This window comes from Gopherus evgoodei, chromosome 1, assembly GCF_007399415.2.
Source record: "Gopherus evgoodei ecotype Sinaloan lineage chromosome 1, rGopEvg1_v1.p, whole genome shotgun sequence".
NCBI classification, from domain to species: Eukaryota; Metazoa; Chordata; order Testudines; family Testudinidae; genus Gopherus; species Gopherus evgoodei.
Genome location: NC_044322.1, coordinates 182,144,453 through 182,168,975, shown reverse-complemented (window position 1 = coordinate 182,168,975; position 24,523 = coordinate 182,144,453). Strand labels below are relative to the sequence as shown.

General features: G+C 42.4%; 1 protein-coding gene across 4 annotated transcripts in view; it reads left to right on the top strand.

The window, feature by feature from the left end:
* Positions 1–24,523, top strand: part of ROBO1 (roundabout guidance receptor 1) — a 1,055,533-nt gene that overhangs the window by 992,486 nt on the left and 38,524 nt on the right. For 3 of the 4 annotated variants that reach the window (XM_030580281.1, XM_030580273.1, XM_030580300.1), the window contains 3 exons: positions 5,146–5,343; positions 13,943–13,969; positions 21,124–21,166. In XM_030580281.1, coding sequence (XP_030436141.1) covers positions 5,146–5,343; positions 13,943–13,969; positions 21,124–21,166 — 268 coding nt within the window. The remainder of the gene's footprint in view (positions 1–5,145; positions 5,344–13,942; positions 13,970–21,123; positions 21,167–24,523) is intronic. The other variant, XM_030580292.1, reaches the window with a different exon arrangement.

Below are 24,523 nucleotides of genomic sequence, written 5' to 3'. Positions count from 1 at the left end.
CTGAACTCCAACCATCACTTTTGCTTCCCCTACTAATTCTTTCTGGTTTGTGAGCAGCAGGTCTAGAAGAGCTCTGCCTCTAGTTGGTTCCTACAGCACTTGCACCAAGAAATTGTCCCTTACACTTTCCCAAAACTTCCTGGATTGTCTGCACCGCTGTATTGCTCTCCCAGCAGATATCAGGGTGATTAAAGTCTCTTATGAGAACCAAGGCCTGTGATCTAGTAACTTCTGCTAGTTGCTGGAAGAAAGCCTCATCCACCTCATCCCTCTGGTCTGGTGGTCTATAGCAGACTCCCACCACAACATCACCCTTGTTCCTCACACTTCTAAACTTAATCCACAGACTCTCAGGTTCTTCTGCAGTTTCATACCAAAGCTCTGAATGCTTTCGTGCCAAAAATGAGTATGTGGACCTTCGGCTGAGCATGGGGGTAAAAGTAAGTTGGACCCATGCAAGGGCTACAGAACATTGCCCCAGAGAACTATCAATCCCTTTGATACTGATCTCCACCGTAGCTTCTGTGCAGTGATGGAGTGCCACGGATGGCAGCTTTGAAATGTTGACACTTCATTGGTTTTCTGATGCTTCAATAGCAAATTACGTGGTACATCCTGCGGCACATTCTGTCCAGTGTATTATTCACATGAGGCATCTCAGATGCAGTTAATATTACTCATAATAAACATATTAACCTGAGTGAATACATTTTATGCACTTATTTCTTAAGAGGTTTCTGTAAAATAATTATAAATGTTAAGTGCTTTTTTCAACCAGTGGATGTCTCAAGGGTACAAAATACAAGAAATTCTTATTGCACCTTTATTACTCTAATCACTCACATTAAGAGATGTGATTTGTGAACTAATTAGGATGCCTTTAGGGATATTCTTCTGTCAGCGACTGCAAGTAATCTGCCTAACATAATATAGTGTCTTTTTCAGGCCTGCAGTAGACTTTCAAAGATTATCTGCTTTGCCCACCCAAAGCCCTATTGATGTCAGTGAGGCTCCACATGGGTGATGCACTCCACTTACATGCAGTACATTATACAGTTGTAGCCTAAAAGTGGCACTTCTCCATTTATGGCATTTTATATAACTAGAAAGAAGGCAAAAGAGGCTATTCATAAGTTGATTTCTGACCAAAGAATTGTCTTTCCGCATTATATATACCCACACTGAGGATGTGGGGGCGAGGGCAGAGTTATTGCAAATTCAAGCCCTCAGGAAATTAGGAAATGCCAAATTTATGGTTGCTCATGCAATCTTAATTCTCACTTCCCTTTGATCAGCTATCTGATGCACTGAATGAGGCAGGAATCCTGTGGAATAGTACCTCATTGCACCGTTAAAGACTGTATCTTGATGCATACACATGAACGCATTTGCATGGGTCACTGTGATTCTGGCATTTCATAACTCTTGAATTTGCAAACTAAATAATTTTATTTTAGCATAGTATTTTGTATGTAATTTACTCATCTACTTTGAAAAGGACAAAGATAGAAAGCAATTGTTATGTACAATTGTAACAACCTCGTATCTTATATCATCAGCGTTTAAACCCTGAACCTTCCTCACAACACTACAGACTTCTAGTACTTGAACAACAGACCTAACTACATTAACTGTCAACATGGAAAGTCTATTATCTTGGGGCCAGGAAATATGCCAGTTCCAGGGAGTGATATAGGCAGCCTTCTCCAGCAGCTCCTGGGTATTCTCAGTGCGGTATGTGCTTCTGCAGCTTTGTCAGCATTGTGAGCCTGGCCTTAGAATGTTCGCAATTCCTCATTATTTTGTCATGCTGCCAATGTTTACCTGGAGGAACCAGAAACAACAGCAGTGATATGGTGATTTTCAGCAGTATATGACTCAGCTAAACCTGAATGGATTTTCATGGCACAAAGAAAAGGCATTTTTCTAGCCCAAGGTCTTTTTCCCTTTTCCCCTAATTTCAAAGGCCTGACACAAACAACAAAGTGATAGAACAAAAAAAGGCTGCAAGAATCTTTAATAATGGAAAGTGTTAGCAACATATACACATAGGTCACTACCAGCTTCCTTTTAAATTAGAGGTTAGCTTAGCTTCTATTATTAAATTAAAGGTTAGCTTAGCTTAGTGGTTAACTTAGCTTCTATTATTAAATTATTAAATTCTGTTATTAAATATGCCTATGTATAGGCATATATGTGTGTGTATACAGATATATAATATGTATGTCAGTTTAATGACTGAACCTAAACAGTAAGAGAGAGAGAGAATCTGTGTATATGTGTAAAATATATATATGAAAAATGAAGCTTTGTGCAGAGATAGCAGTCCACACATGCATAATGTATTTCAGCCTTGGTGCTTTAAATTGAACAATTTATTATAATGATATACAGGTATTTCCAGTGGCTAACAGAACAATATCACTAAAGGCATGCTAATTAGTTCTCGAATCGCATATCATAATGTGAGTGATTAGAAAAGTAAAGGTTCATGGAGTATTTTGTACACGAGACATGCACTATGTGAATAATGCACTTAACATTTGTACATATATATAAAAATATTACCACTATGGTTGTTTGAGTTACAGAATCATTTACATTGCTGACTCCTTATGCACAGCTTAGGGCTTCATACATTTTATTGATTCTAGGTTGTAGTACTCTTTTTTTGGGGGGAAAGGGGGAATAAGGTAACCTTTTCCTTATTGTAATTACTTCATCAGAAGTACGAAAGAGAAATATTTAAACAATAAAGAAATGTTCACATCCGCAGAACAATAGGTGAACAGTGTCTCCAATGAAAATTCACTTTTCTGTCAAAGAAAACAATATCAAATAATAACAGCATTTTAAAAAAGCACATTTAGTTGTTTTGACATTAGAATGATATTGCAGTTTCCAATATCTTAATACAGCCTCAGCTGCTGTGAGACAAAAGATGAGACATAGAGTGGCAATTTTAATTCATTAGTCACAGTACACTTTATACAGTGAAGCCCATCTGGCCACTTGCATGGAACTTCACTTGGCTGTCTCCATAAAAACTGAAGCAACCCAATTTAACCTTGCACAAATAGCCATGAAATCTATAAACCTAGCAGACACAAAGGGTGTATTAGAAAGAAAAGAATAGATCTGCCTGGTGAACTTTCAGACTACGAGTGCCCTTAGGATCGCAGAAGATAAAAGGGCTTGTTACAACTTCCAGTCAACAAACAGTCAAAAGCAGTGATTGCTTGTGAAAATAGGAGTTCAGCCTGGATGCCATGTAGAATGAAATCTGAAATTCTGTGGAAGAAAAAGCCAAGGAAAAAGCTATTAATAATTTAACCATTTCCCATCTATAAAGGTGTCCCTTTCCCAGAGCAATTTTTTTTTTAACAATATGGCTTGTTTTCCCTGTGATTTATAGTGCCAGTATTTCTTTTATATAAATATTTATACTTATAGGGGGAGGGGCAGAAACGTGTGGTGTCATGATTAAGAGTGTTAACATGTTCACTGGTTAGTGCTTAGAGCATTAATGCTGTTGTGTTTTAAGTGAACCGGTTTCCATTTCTTAGCTAGTATGCATAAACAGAATTTGATCAGGCCACCTGAGCAAACAACATCTCTCTCCTAAAAGGACCAATCTCAGGACCAGATTCTACTAGAGTAGTACCTAACTCTTTTGACTATTTACTCTGAAATCAACAGGACTGATCAAAGAGTTAGGTATTACACAGTTTGAGTGATGTAAGGTATTATTCATTGTGAATGAAGGTTTCAGAATCTTGCCCTCAATTTGGGAAGCAATAATACAGATCTCTCACCTCACAAATTTGCAAAGAGCACCTCTTACTGTTAAAAATCAATGTACCCAGATGTTAAAAATCTAGCGAAATGTCTTCTCTTTGAGCAACCTCAATGCAATTATAGGATATTGGTGGGTAGAATAGTCTGAAATAGTGTTACTAGAAAGTATTTACAGACATACCATATGGAAAGAAAAATGTGGTTTTAGGTTAAAATAATAAAGACCCTGTATATTAAAAAAGAAAACTCTTATACATTTAACAATCAATTAAAATATTTTCAGCTGTCCTTTGTTTCCATTCTGAGTTCTAAATTGGAGTAGTTGATTGGCACGGGGGGAGGGTTCTGATTTTTCCACTACTAGGAAGGCCTATTTGATTATTTTATTTTATTTATTATATCTTTTCTTGGGATAGTTAATCTCCCTTTCCTACGGTTCTTTTTGCCTTCTCATAGCTATGATTTTAAAGACTAGCTTGTCTAGCCATGCTAAGTTGGTAGAATCAAGTTACTTCATTCACTCATTTCTTTAGCTAGTTTTGAATTTTCAGTCTTCTTGAATTGAGGTCAAAATAAGACTGTGAGGAAAAAAACCAGACTGTGTAACATGAGATACAAGTCGCCTGTCAGAAACTGCTGAATTTAAAAAACATCTCTTCAGTATCCACCTTCTATAAATGTGTTTTGAATTTGTAATGCTTCTATGATTTTCACTTCTGGGGAAGTATGTGTGTGTTCCTGTAGCTTGGATCTAAGCTTTAGCAGAATTCTGGGAACAGACTGCTCCAACACATTCCTTCATAGTTTTTTTGTGAATGTTTTGTTGGCTTTTATTTTTAAATTTAATCTGAAATAATTTGATTTACAGTATATTGCAGAAATGATGAAAAATTAAAGGCCAAAATTTTTAAACCATGGACTTAGTCAGCGTTCTTAATCCATATTTAATCACCTAAATAAAAGGGGCCTAATTTTTAGAAGCATTAAGAACCCAGTATCTTGATGAAGTCAACGGGAGTTGGGGCAGGGAGCATCTTTTTCTTCTGTGTTTGTAAAGCACCTAACACAGTGGGTTCCTAGTCCATGTCTAAGTCTGCTAGATGCTACAATAGTACAAATAATAAGTTATAGTAGTAGTAGTTTAGTACCTCTGAAAATCAGGCCAATTTTATTTAGGTATCTAAATATGGATTTAAAAGGCCAACTTTGGGTGCCCAGGTTTGAAAATGTGGGCCATAATATTTTTAAATCACTGTCTACAATTATTATTACTCAGTAATAATAGTAGTACATTTTTTTTACAACTGCACATCCAAATTAATCAGAGATTTTTGATTCCTTTTTTAGATTCCCATGGAAACCCTGTGTCACCAGAAGACCAAGTCAGCTTAGCCCAGCAGATTTCAGATGTTGTAAAGCAGCCAGCTTTCATTGCTGGCATTGGTGCAGCCTGCTGGATTATTCTTATGGTCTTCAGCATCTGGTTATACCGCCACCAAAAGAATCGAAATGGACTCACTAGTACTTATGCTGGTATCAGAAAAGGTGCCGTATTACAACTCTTGATTTGTTAATTGCTTTACTGTCCTTTACAGCTTTTTAATTGGAAAGATCTTGCTCATCTCAGGCCCATTGAATACTTGGGGTCTGTCCATTGAATAATCAGGTGGACTTTGCATCAGTTACCCCAATAGAGAACACATGAAAATTTTGATAATTTAGTACTTGTGACTTTTTATTAAGACCCTTAATCAAAATACTGAGGCTTGCTTTTCATTTTAAATATATATAGGTGAATTTAGTGCTGATAGCTGTCCATTTGTTTACAGAATAGGGTAGCACCAGGGCAAGTTTCCTCTTGCTGCCCTGCCACTGTGCCACATGGCTGACCTGATAAAAGATTCAACTGGGTGGTAGTTCAGTATTCTTCTTTGAGTGCTTGCTCATATCAGTTCCATTCTAGGTATGCATGTGCCCACATGCATGGCCATCGGAGATAGCCTTAGAGATATCCGTAGCACCTTCTTGAGTCTGTAGCACCTTCTTGAGTGCCATGCCCATGTGTCAGTATATTAGGTGCTGCCGGCCTTATGCACTCTCAATTCCTTCTTACCACCAGTGGTGATTAGTTGGAGAACCTTTCCCTTGTCTCACAAGGGCTAACGGTTCTTCTATTTCACCTTTAGCCTTAAGGCTTTGTAAATAGTTTGTTTACAGTAGTTAGTTAATATGTAGTTGTTAAGTAATGTAGTTAGAGATAGATTCCCCATTTCGCCCCGGTCACCAGTGCCGAAGAAGAGTGACTCCTCAACACCGAGCAAGAAGGACTAAGAACCCAGTTTGGGCCAACAGCCAGCACCGGAGCCGCCTGGGGACACCCCCTTGATGGGGCCTCCTAGTCCCCTGAGGGATCCGCCACTGACTCCAGGAAGTGGTAGGGGACCCAGACTGGTGGCAGCGCTGATGCCTTCCCAGGCTCTCCTGGTGCATAGAGAGCAGAGGCCTCTACCAGTGCCACCGGCACCAAGTGTGTCGCAGGTCATGACAAAGGCTCTCATTGAGGGCAGGCCAGCTGTAAAGACCCCCAGAGGGCAGGTGAACGACGCTGGTCTCCATAGATGAGACAGCACTTTCCGTCTCCACGCCCCTGGTCTCTGTTTTCTGCAGGACATCCTACATCGTGAGCACCAAGCTCCAGGTCTCCATTCTCTTGACATGGGTCACCTAGAGGAAGGCACCAGTCACTGTCACCAGTCACCATATCGCCAGCACCGATCATCCTCCCATCAGCTTCCTCCTCAGTGTAGGTCCCTGCAGTGGGAGCAGTCTCGATCATGGTACTGATCACTCTGCCCCAGCACCGGTCCTCCTACGTGAGGCACTGATCTCATGCAGCAATGGTTAGCCGTGAGATGCAAGCTTCAACAGCCACTCCATGGCCACCAGAAGGTGTTTCCTCTGGTTCAGAAAGGGAATTCAGCCCTTCACTGCAACAGCACTGGCGCAAGTGGGCACCTGAGGCTGCATCGACCTCTGCGATGCCATCGTGGCGGTAAGGCCAGTGACCGGCACAATGGCCCTACTGGAGCTCATGGGGCATGCCTGTGATGCCAATGCCTCAGTCAGTCCATTCCTTGGCCACCACCTCAGAGCAGCAACCAACAGCACTGGCAGCACCAAGCTCGGTGTGGGTGGCACACTCGGAGGCCAGGGTAGAGGAGCAGGTGCCCACCCAGAAACCCTCTTTTGCCATGAGGGATGACCCCTCAGGGGCTGCCCCGGTGACCCAGTCATCGTCCTGAGATGAGGGGGTGGCAGGCCCCTTCCGCACCAGCCCACCAGACGATTTCAGACATCCTGTTCAGTGTGCTCTTGGCCTCTACTTCCACCTGTGTTGTGCTACTAGTACACAGTGGGGTCCTAAAAATAGCAAAAGCCCTTTGGCAAACTTTTTCCATCCCTCCCACCTCCAAGAGGGCCGAGAAAAAGTATTTTGTCCTAGCCAAAGGGTATGAATATTTCTATACTCACCCTCCTTTGGGCTCACTGGTCATCTCAGTCACCAACAAGAAGGACCGATGGGCAAACCAGTTCAACCCCCAAGAATAAAGAGGCCAAGAGGCTGGACTTCTTGGGAGAAAGATTTATTCAATGGCCAGCCTTCAGTTCCAGGTGGCCAACCATTAGGCTCTCTTGGGCAGGTACCGCTTCAACTTATGGGATTCCTTCCGTAAGTTCAAGGACTCACTGCCCCAGGACTTGGCCCAGAAATTCGGGGTCCTGGTGCAGGGGGGTATGATGGTTGCAAGGTGCTCCCTCCAGATGGCGTGGGATGCAGCTGAATCAGGAGCTAGGGTGCTCTCATCAATTATGGTCATGAAGTGCAGCTCTGGCTTCAGGCAGCTGGCCTGTCCCAGGAGATGCAGGCCTCAATCCAGGATGTTCCCTTAGATGGGAATGGTCTCTTCATAGGACAAACTGACATGAGGCTGCACAGACTGACACTTGAGTCACTTCGCTCGCTGGATCTGCACACGCTGCAATCAGCAAGGAAGCCGTTCTGGCCACCCCCGCTGCTGAGACCTTCACAGCCTCAACCAGGGCAGGCAAGGAGAAGGGATAGAGACACGAGTTTTTGTCATCACTGCCCTTCCTCTTCCCACTCCCCTGTGCAGCGCAGCCTGTCAAAGCCTCACAAGGGCCAGAAGCACTCATTTTGAGGGTGCACTCAAAAGTGATGCCCCCGTCAACTCCCGAGATCTGGCTCGTTCTTTCCTCAACCATCTTCATCCCTACTGGTCACAGGTCACCTCAGACCACTGAGTGCTAGAGATTGTATCTTGGGGCTACAACCTGCCCTCGATCTGAAGGATGCCTATTTCCATATCTCTGTCTTCCAAGGTCACAGATGATTCCTCCGTTTTGTGATGGGTGGGCACCATTTCCAGTTCACGGCACTGCCATTTGGCCTCTCGTCTGCCCTGAAGTTGTTTACAAAAGGTATCCCACCAGTCACTCCTTACGTCAGGCACTTGAGTGGTTCAGGTCTACCTATATCACCACAATTGGCTCATAAAGGGCAGATCTTGGGAATAGGTGCTAAGGAGCCTCAATCTGGTTCATTCCACCTGCCGTGACCTGGGCCTGTTGGTAAATGAAAAGAAATCATCTGAAGGCCAGTGCAATGAATAGAGTTCATTGGGGCGGTTCTTGACTCCACGGGAGCCAGAGCTTTCCTTCCAGAGATGCATTTCCAGGCCATATCAGACCTGATCGTCCATGTGAAAAACTAGCCGCTCACCACTGTTCATACCTGCCTGCAGTTGTTGGACCAGATGGCCACATGTACGTACATGGTCCAGCATGCCCAGCTCCATCTCTAGCCAGTGCAAATGCAGTTGGTCTACATCTCCAACAGACACAATCTAGACTGGGTGGTCAGGGTGCCAGTTCACATCCAAATGTCCCTGGATTGGTGGTTGAGCCCCGAATCTGTGTTTGAGGAAGTTCCCTTCACAGCCCCGGCCCCATGGCTGACCCTGGTTTCCAATGCCTGGGCTAGGGAGCTCACCTGGGAGAGCTCAGCATGCAAGTCCACTGGTCATGGGATGATCTGTCCCTCCACATAAATATCAGGGAGCTCAGATCAGTTTGTCTGGCCTGCCAGGCTTTCCTGCCTCATGTGAAGGGCAAGGTGGTGCAAGTCCTGACAGATAATACCACAGCAATGTATTACATCAACAGGTTGGGAGGAGCCAGTTCATCGGCCCTTTGCCACAAAGCTCTCCACCTGTGGAGCTTCTGTGTGTGGCATGCCTTCCATTTGGTGGCCACACATCTGCCTGGAGCCAAGAACATGGTAGCAGATCACCTCAGCGGGACCTTCTCGTCTCGCCACGAGTGGTCGCTCCACCTGGAGGTGGTCAGTGTGATTTTTCAGAGATGGGGGAATCCCCAGGTGGATCTGTTCGTGTCCCATCCAAACTGGAAATGCCACATGTTCTGCTTGTTCCAGGGATTGGACAGTGCATCCCCATCAGATGCCTTTCTGCTTCCATGGTGGTGGGCTCTGATGTACGCCTTCCCACTAGTGCAGCTAATCCACAAGGTCCTTAGGAATATCAAACAGGACAAGGTGAAGGTGATACCGATAGCTCCTGTGTGACCTTAGCAGCTCTGGTTTGGCACGCTTACGGATCTTTCGGTAGCCGCTGCCTCTGCCTCTCTGGCTGGACCTGCTGTCCCAGAACCCAGTGAATCTTCTGCATGCGAACCTGCTGTCGCTGCACTTGACAGCATGGTCTCTGCATGGCTAATTGTGGAAGAATGGGAATGCTTGGCCTGGGTCCAGCAGGTCTTGTTGGGTAGTAAAAGGCCATCTACCAGTTCAACCTGGCCAAGTGGAGCAGGTTCATGTGCTGGGCCTTGGACTGGGATATCTGGGCTGAGCAGGCCTCACTGCAGGCAATCCTGGACTGTCTTCTACACCTCAAGCTCCAGGGGTTGTCCCAGTCATCAGTCAAAGTCCATTTGGTCACTATTTCAGCCATCCAACCTCCGTTCCAGGGCAGGTCAGTCTTTGTTCATGACAGTCCAGTTTTTGAAAGGTCTGGAGCATCTCTATCCACACGTCAGGGATTCCGTCTGTCCCTGGGACCTGAATCTCATACTGTCACGGCTCATGGATAAGGCTGTGTGTGTCTCAGAGGTCACAGAAGTCACGGATTCTCTAACTTTCCGTGACCTCCATGACTTCCACAGCTGCCAGTGCGGCTGGCTCTGGGACTGCCAAACAACTCAGGCACTGATTGCCCACTCGACTGGGGTACAGGCTTCATCAACAGCCTTCCTGGTCAAGGTGCCGATTCAGGATATCTGCAGGGCCGCCCCCTAGTCATTTACCCACACATTTACATCTCATTATGTGCTCACCCAGCAAGCTCGAGACAATGTGGCAGAGCTGTGTTGCAAGCCACATGACTGTGAACTCTGAGCCCACCACCAGGGATACTGCTTGTGAGTCACCTAGAATGGAATTAATGTGAGCAAACACTCAAAGAAGAAAAAACGGTTACCTACCTTTCGTAACTGTTGTTCTTTGAGATGTGTTGCTCATGTCCAATCCATGACCCATCCTCCTGCCAACTGAGATGGCATAGGGTCGGCAGCCCCTAATATACCGACGCATGAATACAGCACTCAAGAGAATGCTACTGCTGACCCTACGTGTACCGCCAAGGCAAAAATCTCCGATGGCTGCACATGTGGGCATGTGCACACCTAGAATGGAATGGACAAGAGCAACACAGCTCAAAGAACAGTTACGAAAGGTAGGAAACCGTTTTTTCATTCTAGTCAGTCGCCCTTGGCTGAGAATACTACCAACGTCAGCTCTAGGTGTCAGTTATAGAATGCTTTTGTGCGTGTATGTTCCCACCTGTTGTGGGGGAGAGGTAAGGTGGCTGTTTGAAGAAGCAGAATTGATGGAAATATATTTTCAAAGGCACTTTCATCAATGTTGTCGTGAGACTGTCCTATTAGCTCTCAGGTTCCTAGGGGGACTGCCCGCAGTCTGTATTCAAACCTGCTGTACGTCCAAAATGGCAGTATTGGCTCCAGCTTCTAGCCATGTTCACTTTCATGTTGTTGTTATCATTTATGTAGCATCATTAGGTGGGCACAGTGCTTTACAGCTGGTCACTGTGATAGATGATAAACAGAATCCCTGCCCAGAAGATCTTCTGGCCTAGGAGCATGATTTCCATTGACTTCAATAGGCTTTGGATTGATAGGACCCTAAAGTTACAAGTGGGTACAATACAGTGCAATGCATCACAACTCAAAGCAGTGCCATTTAGGCAATTAGAGTCTGAAGGTCGTAAAAGTTGGAATGCTTCATAGAATAGGTGAGCTTCCGGTAGCTTTTTAATGGAAGAGAAGGAGGGCGCTGGATGTTAGATAATTAAAAGACTGAGCCAGGCCTAAATGGTGGCATGAAAGTGGCACATTTAATATATTGTTAAAGGTAGGCACAAGACTGCATCTTCAGTCATCGTAGATTTGAATGTGTGCTGGGAATGGGCAGGGAGGCAGATAACACAAACATATTTTTGAAAGATGGTAAATAAGCTATTGCTATGAAAAAATAGCGATTGAGATGATCGGAGATGTATGGAAATGGTTTGGGGGTGGGAGAAATCATATCTAAACACAGACACTGTGGTCTCTTGCCTAAATACAAACACGATCTTTTTTTTAAACACCTGTTTCTTACTGTCTTTGACAAAAGATTGACCACTATCATTTTAGAAATGGCTCTAAAGAAGAATTCAGTGTTTTCGATGACAGTGTCTTCAAGGGCTTCCATGCTATTAAAGCAATAGATTGGTTGGCAAAATTTAGGCTTGGTAATCTCAATGGAGAGGTAGCCATGAAAATGAGGGTTGAATTTTACCTTTGATTTTATTTCTCTGAGAATGTTAAGATGTGAGAGAACTGTATGCCCCACTGCATTAACCTTCACTTTTTTGTTTTACTAATAGCATGCTGCCATATGGTCTTTCCACAGATGCTTTCAAACTAATATCACTATGCTGTTGGCTGAATTTAGGTTAAGGGAAAGCCATAAAAATATAATTTTTAAAATAATAATATTGGCATTTGGTGATGTTCCAGTCTGTTGTGGATTATGAATTCCTGTAGAAATACCACATGTGTAGTTCTCAGTATTTCGCAGAAGGGAAAAAAACCTTGAATAGAAACATTTAGAAAGTAGGCCTCAAGTCTGTGTTATCAACTGCACTTGAAGTAAAACCAGCATCTTTGGAGAAATAGAAATCATGAAATAATCACTCTGCAGTATATTGACATAAATGTTGAATGTGCACACTGAGTAATAGTGAACTTTATTAACTTTTATTTTTAAAAACATTTGGCTTCAAGCTTGACATCTGTTAAAATACTTCAGTATCCACACATTTACTTATTATACAAGCACCGCTAGGCCCCTGGAACAGTTTAGTAATGGAAGAATTAAGTTACTCTTCGGTTTGCTAAAGTGTAAAGATTTCATTTAGTTTGACCTCTTTTCATCTTTTCCTCAGTTCCTTAAAAACTAAGCTAGATTTAGTAGTTAGCTCACAGAAAAGTGATGACAAGGACTATTCATCTTTTTCTCTTGTCCTTGTGATTGCAAATTAATGTGGAGACATTTCATTCTTCCTTGAATAGCTCTGGTTTTATATGCACCTTTTTTTTTTTTAAATGAAAGCTTGTTACTATGGCTCTGTATTTTTCAATGTAGCTAAATTACACTGACTGTGTGAAAAGGCCTAGCTGAAAGAAAACACAATAGAATTCTTGAGATAGACAGCTGTGCTACAAATGAAGCCTGCAATGGGCAAAAATGCTCAGAAGTTTTCTGGTTTTATACAGTGTCTCATGCTTGGAAATAAATTGGCTTAAAAAGAAGCAACAAACATACAGCATACTCTAACTAATACTTTTGGGTCCCAAAGAAACTCTGCAAATTCTAAAAAGAGAATTCAAGAAAGACATCAGAACTGTCTGCAATGTAAAAATTATATTAAGCTATTTGAGCACCTAAATCTCTTAGCCAGCACATTGTCTTCATATGGCAAGTCTGATCACCAAATTCCTATCGTAAGGTGTCCTTTAGTGAAAATTCTATAGCATGTCTCATGTTTTTCTTTGTTTTACTTGGAATCAAGAGGAAAATCTTAGCTTTTCTCTACCCTTCAAGCGTACAGAAACAATACGCCAGAATTCAACAGAAGGGGGAGTATGTCCTATTGGGGAGAGTAGATGCTGGTGCACTACACTTGGATTAGAAGCCTTATTGATTCAATTAAGATTTATAGTGGCAGTCAGAGTGAAGGTTTTCAAGGAGTGATATTGTTCCATTGTTAACCTTTCCTGTTAAAGTCATGGGTTGAAAGGTAGAGTGGAGTTACCATGGGAGGGCTAGCTTGTGTAAATAAAGTGGGGGGGGGGGGAAGGGGAAGGAATACAGTCTGATTTTATGTATTTCTTCCTTTTCCACAATAGCAAAACAATATTATATTACAGCTATAATATATTGTAGTGCAGTTGTTATGATGAAGTGTGGGGCATTATTTGGTGAACATACAATAAAACAGTTATTTTGTAGTTCTCTTTGTTTCTTTAAAGGGCTATTGTTCCTTTATTGAATACTTAAGTGTTCCTCTTAGTTCAGTGTAATGAGCACCTACTTACTGAACTGTAGATAAGATTCAAGTAAGATCCTGATAAGGCTTATTAAAGAATTTATCATTCTGTGTTTTGAAATGACTAATAGTGTAGGACATTTGTTTATATTAGGATTTGCAGCAAAACATAAGATACTAAACTGAGGGTCATTCAGAGGCTAAACCACATTCTATTCCTCTCGTGAGTGTAGTAAAATGTTATAGTTTTCCAAAATGGTACCTGTGAAGACAAGCTTCTTTCTGAAATTTGGTTTTATTCTTATGTCAGTATGACTGAACTACTGGGTTAGTTATTTGTTTTAAGTTCAGCTGTCTGCTTGATTTATACTAATGTGTATGTTTCCCTTTCTCTCTTCAGCTTAATAACCAATTTGTATTTTGTTTTGATTTTTCAGTCCCGTCTTTTACCTTCACACCAACAGGTATATATTTGCACTTTACCCCCCTCCTTTGTTTGTTTGGCATGTATGTGTGGTACTGTTTCTGTTTTTCTGATATAACCAGCCCAGCTGTTCTGAAAACAAAACATTAAAATGAATTATTTCTAGTGACAGGTATCATTGTAGTATTCTTTAAGATGAAGTAGTTTCCTTATTATTTTTCTTCCACATATTTTAGAGATTATTACTGCTATTTGTAGCTGAGGTTTTGTCCCTTTGTGGATGTCATTCCATATCCTGCAATTTGACTGTGTATATAAGCCCACCCATAAACTTTGTGGTGTGATCCTTTCAGTTCTCACATGATATCATGGACCCCCATCTTCTACAGGGATCCAGTAGTGTTGACTCCCGCACTTAGAAAGTCTCCCATTAATGTTAAAGGAGCTACTTATCGGGAAAGAGGGGGAAGAATTCCACACTAGCAGATCCTGACACAGTATCAGGGCCCTGGTCACTACGTGGAAGGAAACCTCTGAATGGCATCTATTTATTGTACATACTGCAGGGAGCAATGTCAGTGAATCAGTCGGTGATACTCTTTCCTCGAAATCAGTGTTGAACCAATGCTCCGGCATGATATTAGGAAGCATTATGTTGTAGGAGTTGCCAACTTTTTGGAAGAGGTGTAAAAGCAGTCTTTGACCATGGTCATTAAAGATCTCAGAACATTTTGTTAATACCTATATTTACTTAATTCTGGTTTCCTAGCCAAACTTCAGCCTGGATAATTATGTTTTGCCTCCCTAAATATCCCAACCGCCCTGTATCAGCTGGATATGCCTTTCTTTGCTTCCTGTCCTGAACTGTAGTGTCGGCTGTACAATGTTAACACTGATATTTAAAAGAGGTTGCATTTCGTGTGGGGAATAAGGAACAATTTGAAGTAATTTTCTTTCTTTTGTTCTCTCTCTCTCTCTCTTTTGGAATTTATAAAATGTGCCCATCACACAGGCTCTGATCCAAAGTCCACTAAAGTCAATGGGAATCTTTCCAGTGACTACAATGGGGCTTAGATCAAGCCCATAGTCTTTGAGTACAAGTGCCATGTTTACAACAAAGCATGCAATTTAATAGCAGGTATTGAATAGATACTCAGCCAGCCATTAAACTCTGTACTCCCCTCAGCCATCTCCCTCAGACAAAGACCTGGCTGAATACACAGGCCTTATACTATGACTTACATGAGAGGTGTGTTCTGAGACTTAATGAGTTGGACTACATCTTTCTTTTGTCTACACTGGCATGTTTCTGTGCAATAAAGCAGCTTTCTGCGTTGTAACTCCTGAGGTGTACACACTGCCAAGCAACTTAGTGTGCAGAAACTGCGCAGTTGCAGCACTGTTTAAAAAAAAAAAAAATCCCAACGTGTACAGCTTTCTGCACTGGAGGTACAGCGCCGTGGTGCCAGTGTAGATATCCTGGTTGATTGCAGCACTGCTGTTGGCCTCCAGAAGATGTCCCACAATGCCTGTTCTTTCCTCTCTGGTCATCAGTTTGAACTCTACTGCCCTGCACTCAGGTGACCAACCGTGAGCCCCACACCTTAAATTCCCTGTGAATTTTGAAAATCCCCATCCTGTTTGCTCAGTGATGCGTGCAGTGGTCTCGGCTCATCTTTCCAGGTGATAATGCTGGCTACAGGCAATCCCATGCTTGGAGCAATGCCAAACTGCTGGACTTCATCAGCATTTGGAGAGAGGAGGCTGTCCAGTCCCAGCTGTGCTCCAGCTGTAGGAATTATGATGCCTACGGGCAGATTTCATGATGCATGACAGAAAGGGGCCATGACCGGGGCACACTGCAGTGCAGGGTTAAAGTGAAGGAGCTGCGGAAGACATACCACAAGGCACGGGAGGTAAGCCGCCGCTCCGGTGGTGCTCCCGCAAGCTGCTGATTCTACAAAGAGCTGGATGTAATACTCAGTGGCAATCCCACCTCCACTGCGAAGGCCACTGTGGATACTTCGGTAGCTCACATGCCAGTCAAGAGTGGACTGAGCCAGGAGAAGGAAATCTTGGATGAGGATGTGGAGTGGGAGGGGGGACCCAGAGGCAGAGGATGACTCGGAGGTCAGAGATGCATGCAGCCAGAAGCTCTTTTCTACCCCGAAGGAGGCTAGCCAGTCACAGCTGCCAGAGCTCAGCGAAGCAAAGACAGAAGCAGAGACTCCTGGTAAGTGGCTTTGACTTTGAGAATTGCTGAAGCGAGTTGTTGGGGCAGGAGGGTTGCAGAAAGCAGGTTTGTGTCTGTACGATGCATGTACCACTGCATGCCTAGTCTGAGCAGTGGATTGATAGGGTGTTGATTAACTCCCTCGCTTCACGGGAATCTGCCTCAGAGATCTCCATGAAACTCTTATGGAGATAGGGGCAATCTGCTGACATAGATTCTTCAGCAGAGTTGCTTTGTTTCCTGCCCCATTAAGGATAACTTTCCTGTGCCACTCTGCCATTGGTAGCGGGCGGGGAACCATTGCTGCACACAGGTGAGCCACATAAGGGCCAGGCGGAAGCTGCAGTTTTGGAGAAGACCCTTCCCTGATTCCCTGTTCACCCTCAGCGGCAAGGTATCTTCCATAAAATAAATAAATAAAAAAATTAATGGAGATATCTTATCTCCTCCTTAAAAGGTTATTGAGTCCAGCCCCCTGCCTTCACTAGCAGGACCAAGTACTGATTTTGCCCCAGATCCCTAAGTGGCCCCCTCAAGGATTGAACTCACAACCCTGGGTTTAGCAGGCCAGTGCTCAAACCACTGAGCTATCCCTCCCCCCACAGCCTATGGGAAATGTGGGGACAGTAATGATTATAAGGCCCCCTCTACAGTGCTGGCTCTCCCCAAGAGCCATGTGCCCAGTGTACAGTACCGTCCTGGAACACTGATTTCCCTGACCATGCGGCTACTCACCATTTTGGGGGTCTTGTGGCTCATGTGTGCTTGCCTAGAGTCAGTCAGTCAGTGATAGGTATGTGAATAGCGGCTGTGGTCTGTGTGTTGCAAACAATACTGCTTTCATAAAATGTTGCATTTTAGCTTCACGGATGTGATCTTGGGAGCCCAGCCTCCCTCTTTATCGCTGATTGAATGGCTGTGCAGTATTAGAAAGCAGCCACGAAGAACTAAAGGGAACTTTCTGCATAATGTCATTATGCACTCTGTGGCCAAAAAAACAAGAATTGAAGGAATGTCAGGACAGCGAGAAGAGGGACTGAAAGGAGAACGTGGCTTGCCAAAATGAAGCACCAAGCGGACATGCTCCAGGCGCTACTAGCACTGAAAACGGAGCAGCTCCATGCCCTTCCTCCCCTGCAGCCACTGTCTGAAAAATCTTTCCCATGCTTCCCGCAGACATTGCTAAACACTCTTATCAACCTCCTGGCACCAGTCTGTGCCCACTGCATTCCACTCTTCCTCCATTACAGTCTAGCACTGTGCACTCCCAGTATCCACTGCACTCAACACTAAACTCTGCAGTTTAGCCCTGCTGAAGTACAGTACCCGCTGCACTGTATTCGAAAGGAGAAGGTTGGATATGATACCTGGATATACACAAATCTTTTATCGTTCCAGGACCCGACATCCTCCTGGGACCCTTCCTTCCCCCATCACCCTCAGTGCTGATGTGTTTTTTTTCTTTGTGTCTCTTCTCCAGTTGTTGTTTTTAAATAAAATAATTGTTTTGATTTGAAAGCAATCTATACTCCATTATTTGAAAGCAAACAGAGCCATGCAAAGCAACAGCCATTTTTCTTAAACCTCCATAGTGCATTGTCTGCACTAGTCATAATCACCTTCTAGCATTATAAGCACTGCACTCCCAAGCATAGCAACAAATATTAGTAGCTTTCAGCTTCAAATCGCTGCCTTAAGGCATCCCTGATCCTTATGGCTGTTCCCCTCTAATAGCCCTGGTCTCTCTCAAATTCAGGCTCCAGGCACTGAGCCTCAGCAGTCCAGCCCTGAGTGAAGCTTTCACCCTTCCCTTCACAAATATTATGGAGTGTACAGCATGCATCTATAAGCATAGGAATATTGTCATTGGCCCAGTCCAGCCTCCCATATAAGCAGCGCCAGCGAGCCTTTAAATGGCCAAAAGCACACTCAACAGTCATTCTGCATTTGCTCAGCCTGTTGTTGTACCTGTCCTTGCTGCTTCTGTTAAGGTGCTCCGAATATGGCTTCATAAGCTGTGGCATTAAGGGGTAAGCAGAGTCTCCCAGGATCACAATGGGCATTTCAACTTCCCCTAGGATGATCTTCTGGTCAGGGAAGAAAGTCCCTGCTTGCAGCTTCCTGAACAGGTCAGTGTGCTGAAAGATGTGTGCTTCATGCACATTTCCAGACCAGCCAGCGTTGATGTCCGTGAAACACCCACAGTGATCCACAAGTGCCTTGCAAGCCATTAAGAAATACCCCTTCATATGAATGTACTCAGTGGCTAGGTGGTCTGGTTCCAGAATTGGAATATGCGTGCGATCTATCATTCCTCCGCAGTTAGGGAAGCCCATTTGTGCAAAGCCATCCACAATGTCGTGCATGTTGCCCAGAGTCACGATCTTGCAGAGCAGGATGCAGGGCCGGCTCCAGGTGCTTGGGCGGCCACGGGGAAGCTCTTCAGCGACAATTTGGCAGCGGGTCCCTCAGTCCTTCTTGGAGCAAAGGTCTTGCTGCCAAATTGCCGTCGAAGACTGAAGTGGCGGTGGTAGAGCTCCCGCAGATCGCAATTGTGGCGCCTTTTTTTTTTTTTTTTTTTGCTGCTTGGGGCGGCAAAAACCCTGGAGCCGACCCTGGCAGGATGTGATTAATGGCCCTGCACACTTCTGTCAACACAAGTCCAGTGGTCTACTTTCCCACTCCCAACTGGTTAGCGACCGACCGATAGCAGTCTGGAGTAATAAGCTTCCACAGTGCAATTGCCCTGCTCTTCTCCAATGGCAGGGCAGCTCTCATTCTCATGTCCTTGCCCCTCCGGCTGGGGCAAGCTCATCACGCAGTCCCATAAATGTGGCTTTCCTCATCCAAAAGTTCTGCAGCCACTGCTCGTCATCCCAGATGTGCATGATGATGTGATTCCACCACTCAGTGCTTGTTTCCCAAGCCTGAAAGCTGCGTTCCACTGTGGTCAGCACCTCTGTAAATGCCACAAGCAATCTCATGTCGTAGCTACTATGCATGGCGAGATCAATGTCGATCTGCTATTGCCTTTGTAGTTTAAGGAATAACTCCACTGCCACTCGTGATGTATTAGTGATAGCGAGCAGCATAATGGTCAACAGTGCGGGATCCATTCCTGCAGATTGAAGAGGCAGAACACTCAGTACAAAAACCATTGAAAGATGGTGCCAAATGCGGACAGAAGTACAGGGATTGCTGGGATGTGAAGCAGTTCATCCTGGGGAATTGGGACGGGACCCAGGATGCCCTGCAATCCCCTCACCTTCCCATTACTCTTAGTGGCAGAAGAGGAAGAGATGCTCTGTGGGATAGCTGCCCAGACCTCACCGCTCTGAATACCACTGCAAGTGCCGCAAGTGTGAACATGGTTTTGCTCAGGCAGCTAACAGTGTGAATGCACAACAGCGGTTTCCCTTCAGCGCTCTCTGAGCAGCGCCATAACTCTGCCAGTGTAGACATACCCTTAGTCACATTGAGTAGTATCTTACATCACGACTAGTCCCACTGATTTCGCTCACTACTCAACACGAGGCTAGAACCAGGCCCTTGATGTTTGTGCAGTCCTTGGACATCCAGAATGGAAATACATGCAAATTATTATTATTTAATTAGCTTTACATACAATTTCTACCACAATCACACTGGAACATGCTACTGAAAGTCTGTGGTGTGTTTTAGATTAACTGATAGTCATTTTTGCAGCTACAAATCTAGACATTAAAAGAAAATATTAGAACATATGGGTATTGCAAGTCATAGCTGCAAATTCAACAACATAAGGAATTTAGAAGAAGAAATCTGAAATACACAATGTAAAAGATTTTTTAAAATCTTCCTTTTTTCCATACATTAGACTTCCAATAGTTAGTTCTATTCAGTTTAAATGGTAACAGGCCTTTTTCTGTAGCATTACCTTTAGTAAAAGACTTACCTGTAGCATTGCCTGCTAAGGTTTTAATCCTGTTATTGTAATCACTGCAAGCATTTATCTCTCCTTTGCAGACTCCCAGCTTGGAGTTCTTTTAAAGAGCAGAATTTGGCTGCTTTTTTAAACACATTCCTAGTTAAGAAATGCATAGCTGTAGAATCCATCAGCATTTGTAGTGAAGCTAATCTCCTTAACCCTTTGCCTAACCCACTGGAAACTTAAAAATTTATAGCTCTTCAAACTATTGGTTTATGCCTCTTAAAAACTAACTTTTAACCATGATTCTTTCTGGAAAAAAACATGCTATTCATATTAACACATATTTTAACATTTGAATCTGTATGCGTGCTGACTGTATTCCTGTTTATTCGTAGGAAGTGTTAGCACAAACATTTCCTGCTAATTTCAAACCAGTCAGACAAACTGATTTATTTATTACAATGAATAAATTAAAATTTGAGATCTAAAAAAGTATTAGAAAAAATTCAATTATAAAATTTTAGAAAATAATACATTTAGAAGGACTTTTTAAATATGCACAATGCATAAGTAGAATATGGTGCCCATCAATAAAACATCATACTCCGTTTGGTTTTTTATAAGGATGGACATCTGAAAATCACACAGAGCTTTAGTACACTATTAATGTGTAAATACAGCATAAGATTTTGCAGTAGGTTGTGATAGATTGAACCATCATTTACAATGGAAATAACATCTGTGTTGCAAAATCAAGGTACCTGTTTAATGTTATCAGGATGATGATAATGTAAAAGCTTTAACAACTCATTCATGAAATAAACAAAGTGACATAAATTCATCTCTAGAATAACCTATTTGAGGTCAGTAGTTACATCAGGGATGAATTTAGCCTCATGCATTACTCCATTCAAAGACTCAGTATTCAAACTTAACCAATCAAAATTTAGAGATTCGTTAGAAGGAAACAAAAAGAGATTTTACAGTACTATTTAAAAAGTCCAAAATGACTATTAAATTATTTTCTGGTTTTTTTCTCTTCATATTTTAGTAACCTATCAGAGAGGAGGAGAAGCTGTAAGCAGTGGAGGCAGGTAATGACATGGTTTATTTTGCAGACTATAAGTTGGATGTAAATACATTTAGGTACATTGAGTACATTTATAAGTGGTGGTATAATGACATACATTTTAGGCATATAGGTCACTGATTTTGCAGATTTCACTGAGAAAATATATGGCTTTTGAAATGTATCTTTTGGTTCATTTTCATAATTGAATCTTAACATTTTCAGCTGAGTTGCTTGTTGATCTGTAGAAAAATGCACCCAAAAACAAACAGCAGAGGGAGCACTTTAACTTCAGAATACAAGGTTTACTGATTTAGCAGATGATTAAGGGAGTTAAAGTAATTAAATTGTGCCATTTATGAAGATTAAGAAATATAGCTGGTTCACAGATACTACAAAAGAAAAAAAAATTCGTGGGGAAAAACTTGCTGAAGACAGCAGCTCACAAGGTGATTGTATTTAATCTTGCAGTGAATTGCAAAACAGTTAAATCATCACTTGCGAGAGAGAGAGAATTACGTTGAAGAAATAAAGAGAAATGGGTAGCTTATTAATAAACAGTTCTTTGCTCTCAGAACCCAGTTCAGTTCCAGATTGAGGACACAACTGTAATGTGTTTGCCCGTTTTAGTTTATTGCCTGATGAATGTCAGTGGAACACACAATAACCCCAATTTCCTGCTATTCTTCAGAGGATAGAGCAGCAGTGATGACAGGGAGGCACATCATGCATGTGTCACTTCAATAGCACAGCTTGTTTTTTAAATCACGCTCAAGCACACCTTTTTTCAACATAAGAGTTAAGGTATTGGCTCAGTATGGTAGCAAGCCTTTAAATCTCAGCAAACATCTAGATAAATACATTACTTCCCTTCCCCTCCCTTCTGCTCTTGGCACTGCCCTATAGTCCTTACCTTGCAAGAATGTACCAAAATCTGATAGAGATAAAGATTAGACATATGAAGACATGAAGATTAACATTCAGTTGTCTAATATTTTTGAATTGACAAGCCTGTAAAGAACTATAGGCCACTAGTTTGTGTGCTGCCCTTGCAGAGGGGTCCTCTCTTTTCCTTTGCATGACTGTTCTCCTCTCTATGCTAATAAATGTTATTGCCTCTATAGAACAAGGTAGCTAAATAGCAGTGGGGAAGAGGCAAGGCAATGATTCTTCTCCCTTCTGTAATGGCCTGCAGAGCTGGCCTGTCACATCAGAGAGTATTCTGCACAAGCGGCACTGAAGAAGTGTGTTTCTGTATCATGTACAGTCTCCCTGCTGGAGCAGTGTGGCTCTGTGCTGCACCAGTTTTGTAGCTAAATGCCATAACCTAAAATCTCCCTCATAAAACTTCTCCCCTTTTAGGGCTAGAGGTGCATCATACTTATTTTGATACATATATTTTCATCTCATCAGTTCAGATTTTACAAGTGATCGATCCAGGAAATATTGCCTGTGGCATATGTTCATTTCTTTTGCTCACTTGAGCATATAGTATGTTGCACAATACTTTGGAGCACAGGAAACACATTTGATCAATTTTTGAAGCAGTGTAGTTTCTGGCATAAAATCTTTAGGCTGAGTTTCAAACCTTCAAGATCAGACTCCCACTTTCCCTGCGTAAAATATATTTGTAAGGCTTTTGGGAGGCTTAGCATCCGCCACCATCCTACATAGTATATAAAAGATGCTGTCTTGTAACATTCAGAAATAAACATAACTCAGAGTGAAGTATTTCAAAATAGCATCCACTTCTGTGGATCTGGTAATGCTGTGGATAATATTCACTGTCCTTGCATGAAGCTCAAGTAATTGTTTCTCTGCAAAGATTGAGAAGTATGGAATTCATCCACCCAACGGTGGGTAAGCTGTGGGGCTGACGCACAAACTTCCTGGTCACTATTCCAGCCAGTGAGCTGGAGTAGCAGCTTCTATTACCATATACCTTGTTACACTGTATTTCTGAAACCTGGATTGACATTACAATCGCTCCACCCACTTTCCTCCTGGTTGGCATGAGTGAACTGTAGACTTCCCCTCTGCAGTATTCAGAAAGTTCAGAGACAAAAGGAGAGGCCATTTTGGTGCTCCAACCACAACTCCCATACAGAGACTTTTCTTAGAACTTGAAAGGTGCAGAGAGGCTTAACTCATCCTTGTGTACCCGAAGAGATTTTCAGTCTATATGCAGAGCACTAGGCAACTCATGGACAGGAATGACAAATCAGCTGCATTGCCCAAAAAACTAAATAACAGCACATTTATTTCATATTTACAAAGAAAATAAATCCATAAAAATGTTTTCCTAGTACATGTTCACTGGTTTGTCTGATAGTAAGTCATGCCTCATCAACTCATATGCTAAATTTCTATGCTGCATACAGCATAGAAATATATGTACAGCAGATACATATTTTAATGCTGTTCTAGGAATCAGACTTAAGCCCACAGCGCTGGCAGACTGGATACCCCATAACTAACTGCTGGTGCAGTTTACAGTCTCAATTTCCAGTTTAAAGGAATTTAACATATTTTAGTTGAAAAAGCATTATTGCCACTATTTTCACAATAGATATCTATTTTTCTGGACTCAGTGACTAATTTTTGTGCTGTTTACAATGGTAGCCCTTAAAATTTGCCCATTGCCAGTGTTAAATAGATATGTTCCTTTTGTTTCTGAAGCCTTCCCCTCTAGTTCTGTATTACCTACCTGTATTACTGTAGGAAATAATTCAAACGCAGCAATGGCTGAGATTATCTAACTTCAAGTACTTATTTAGTTATCAGAAGCAATTGTCAGGTTTTTAAGGGTCACTACTAAATGTGCAGCTTTGTAATATGCACAATGTTGTCAGTGGAAAAAACAGTATGTGAGCTGGAGATTCAGCAAAACATTCATCAAAGTTTATTTTGTGCTCACTAGAAAACCTGCAATAACTTGGAAACCATGCAGCTGGAATACAGATCTTTTAGCTAATGACATGATATATCATCCAGTATTCAGCCAACATACAGCAATGCAGACTTGTGATTTTCAAAGGTGCTGAGCACTCACAATTCCTGTGGACTTCAATAGGAGCTGCTTGTGTTCCACAATTTTTGTGAAAAAAGTTAGGGTTTTGAAAAAAAATTCCAATTTTTCAACCCCTCTATTTTTGTCATTGTTGTTTTTCCTTCCTTCCTCTTCCTTTTTTATCTTCAACAACTCCCACTTGTTTTTGTTTCCCCTCCCCCCCATTTTTTTCCATGTTGCTACTGAAAATTGGGGGAAAATTGAAAAACACTGAAGTTCAGTTTTCAGATTTTTGATGAAAAATCAGAAAATTTAATAAAATTCTAAATATTCCATGGAAACATTCTTACCTTTTCTCAGCAAGGCCTACTG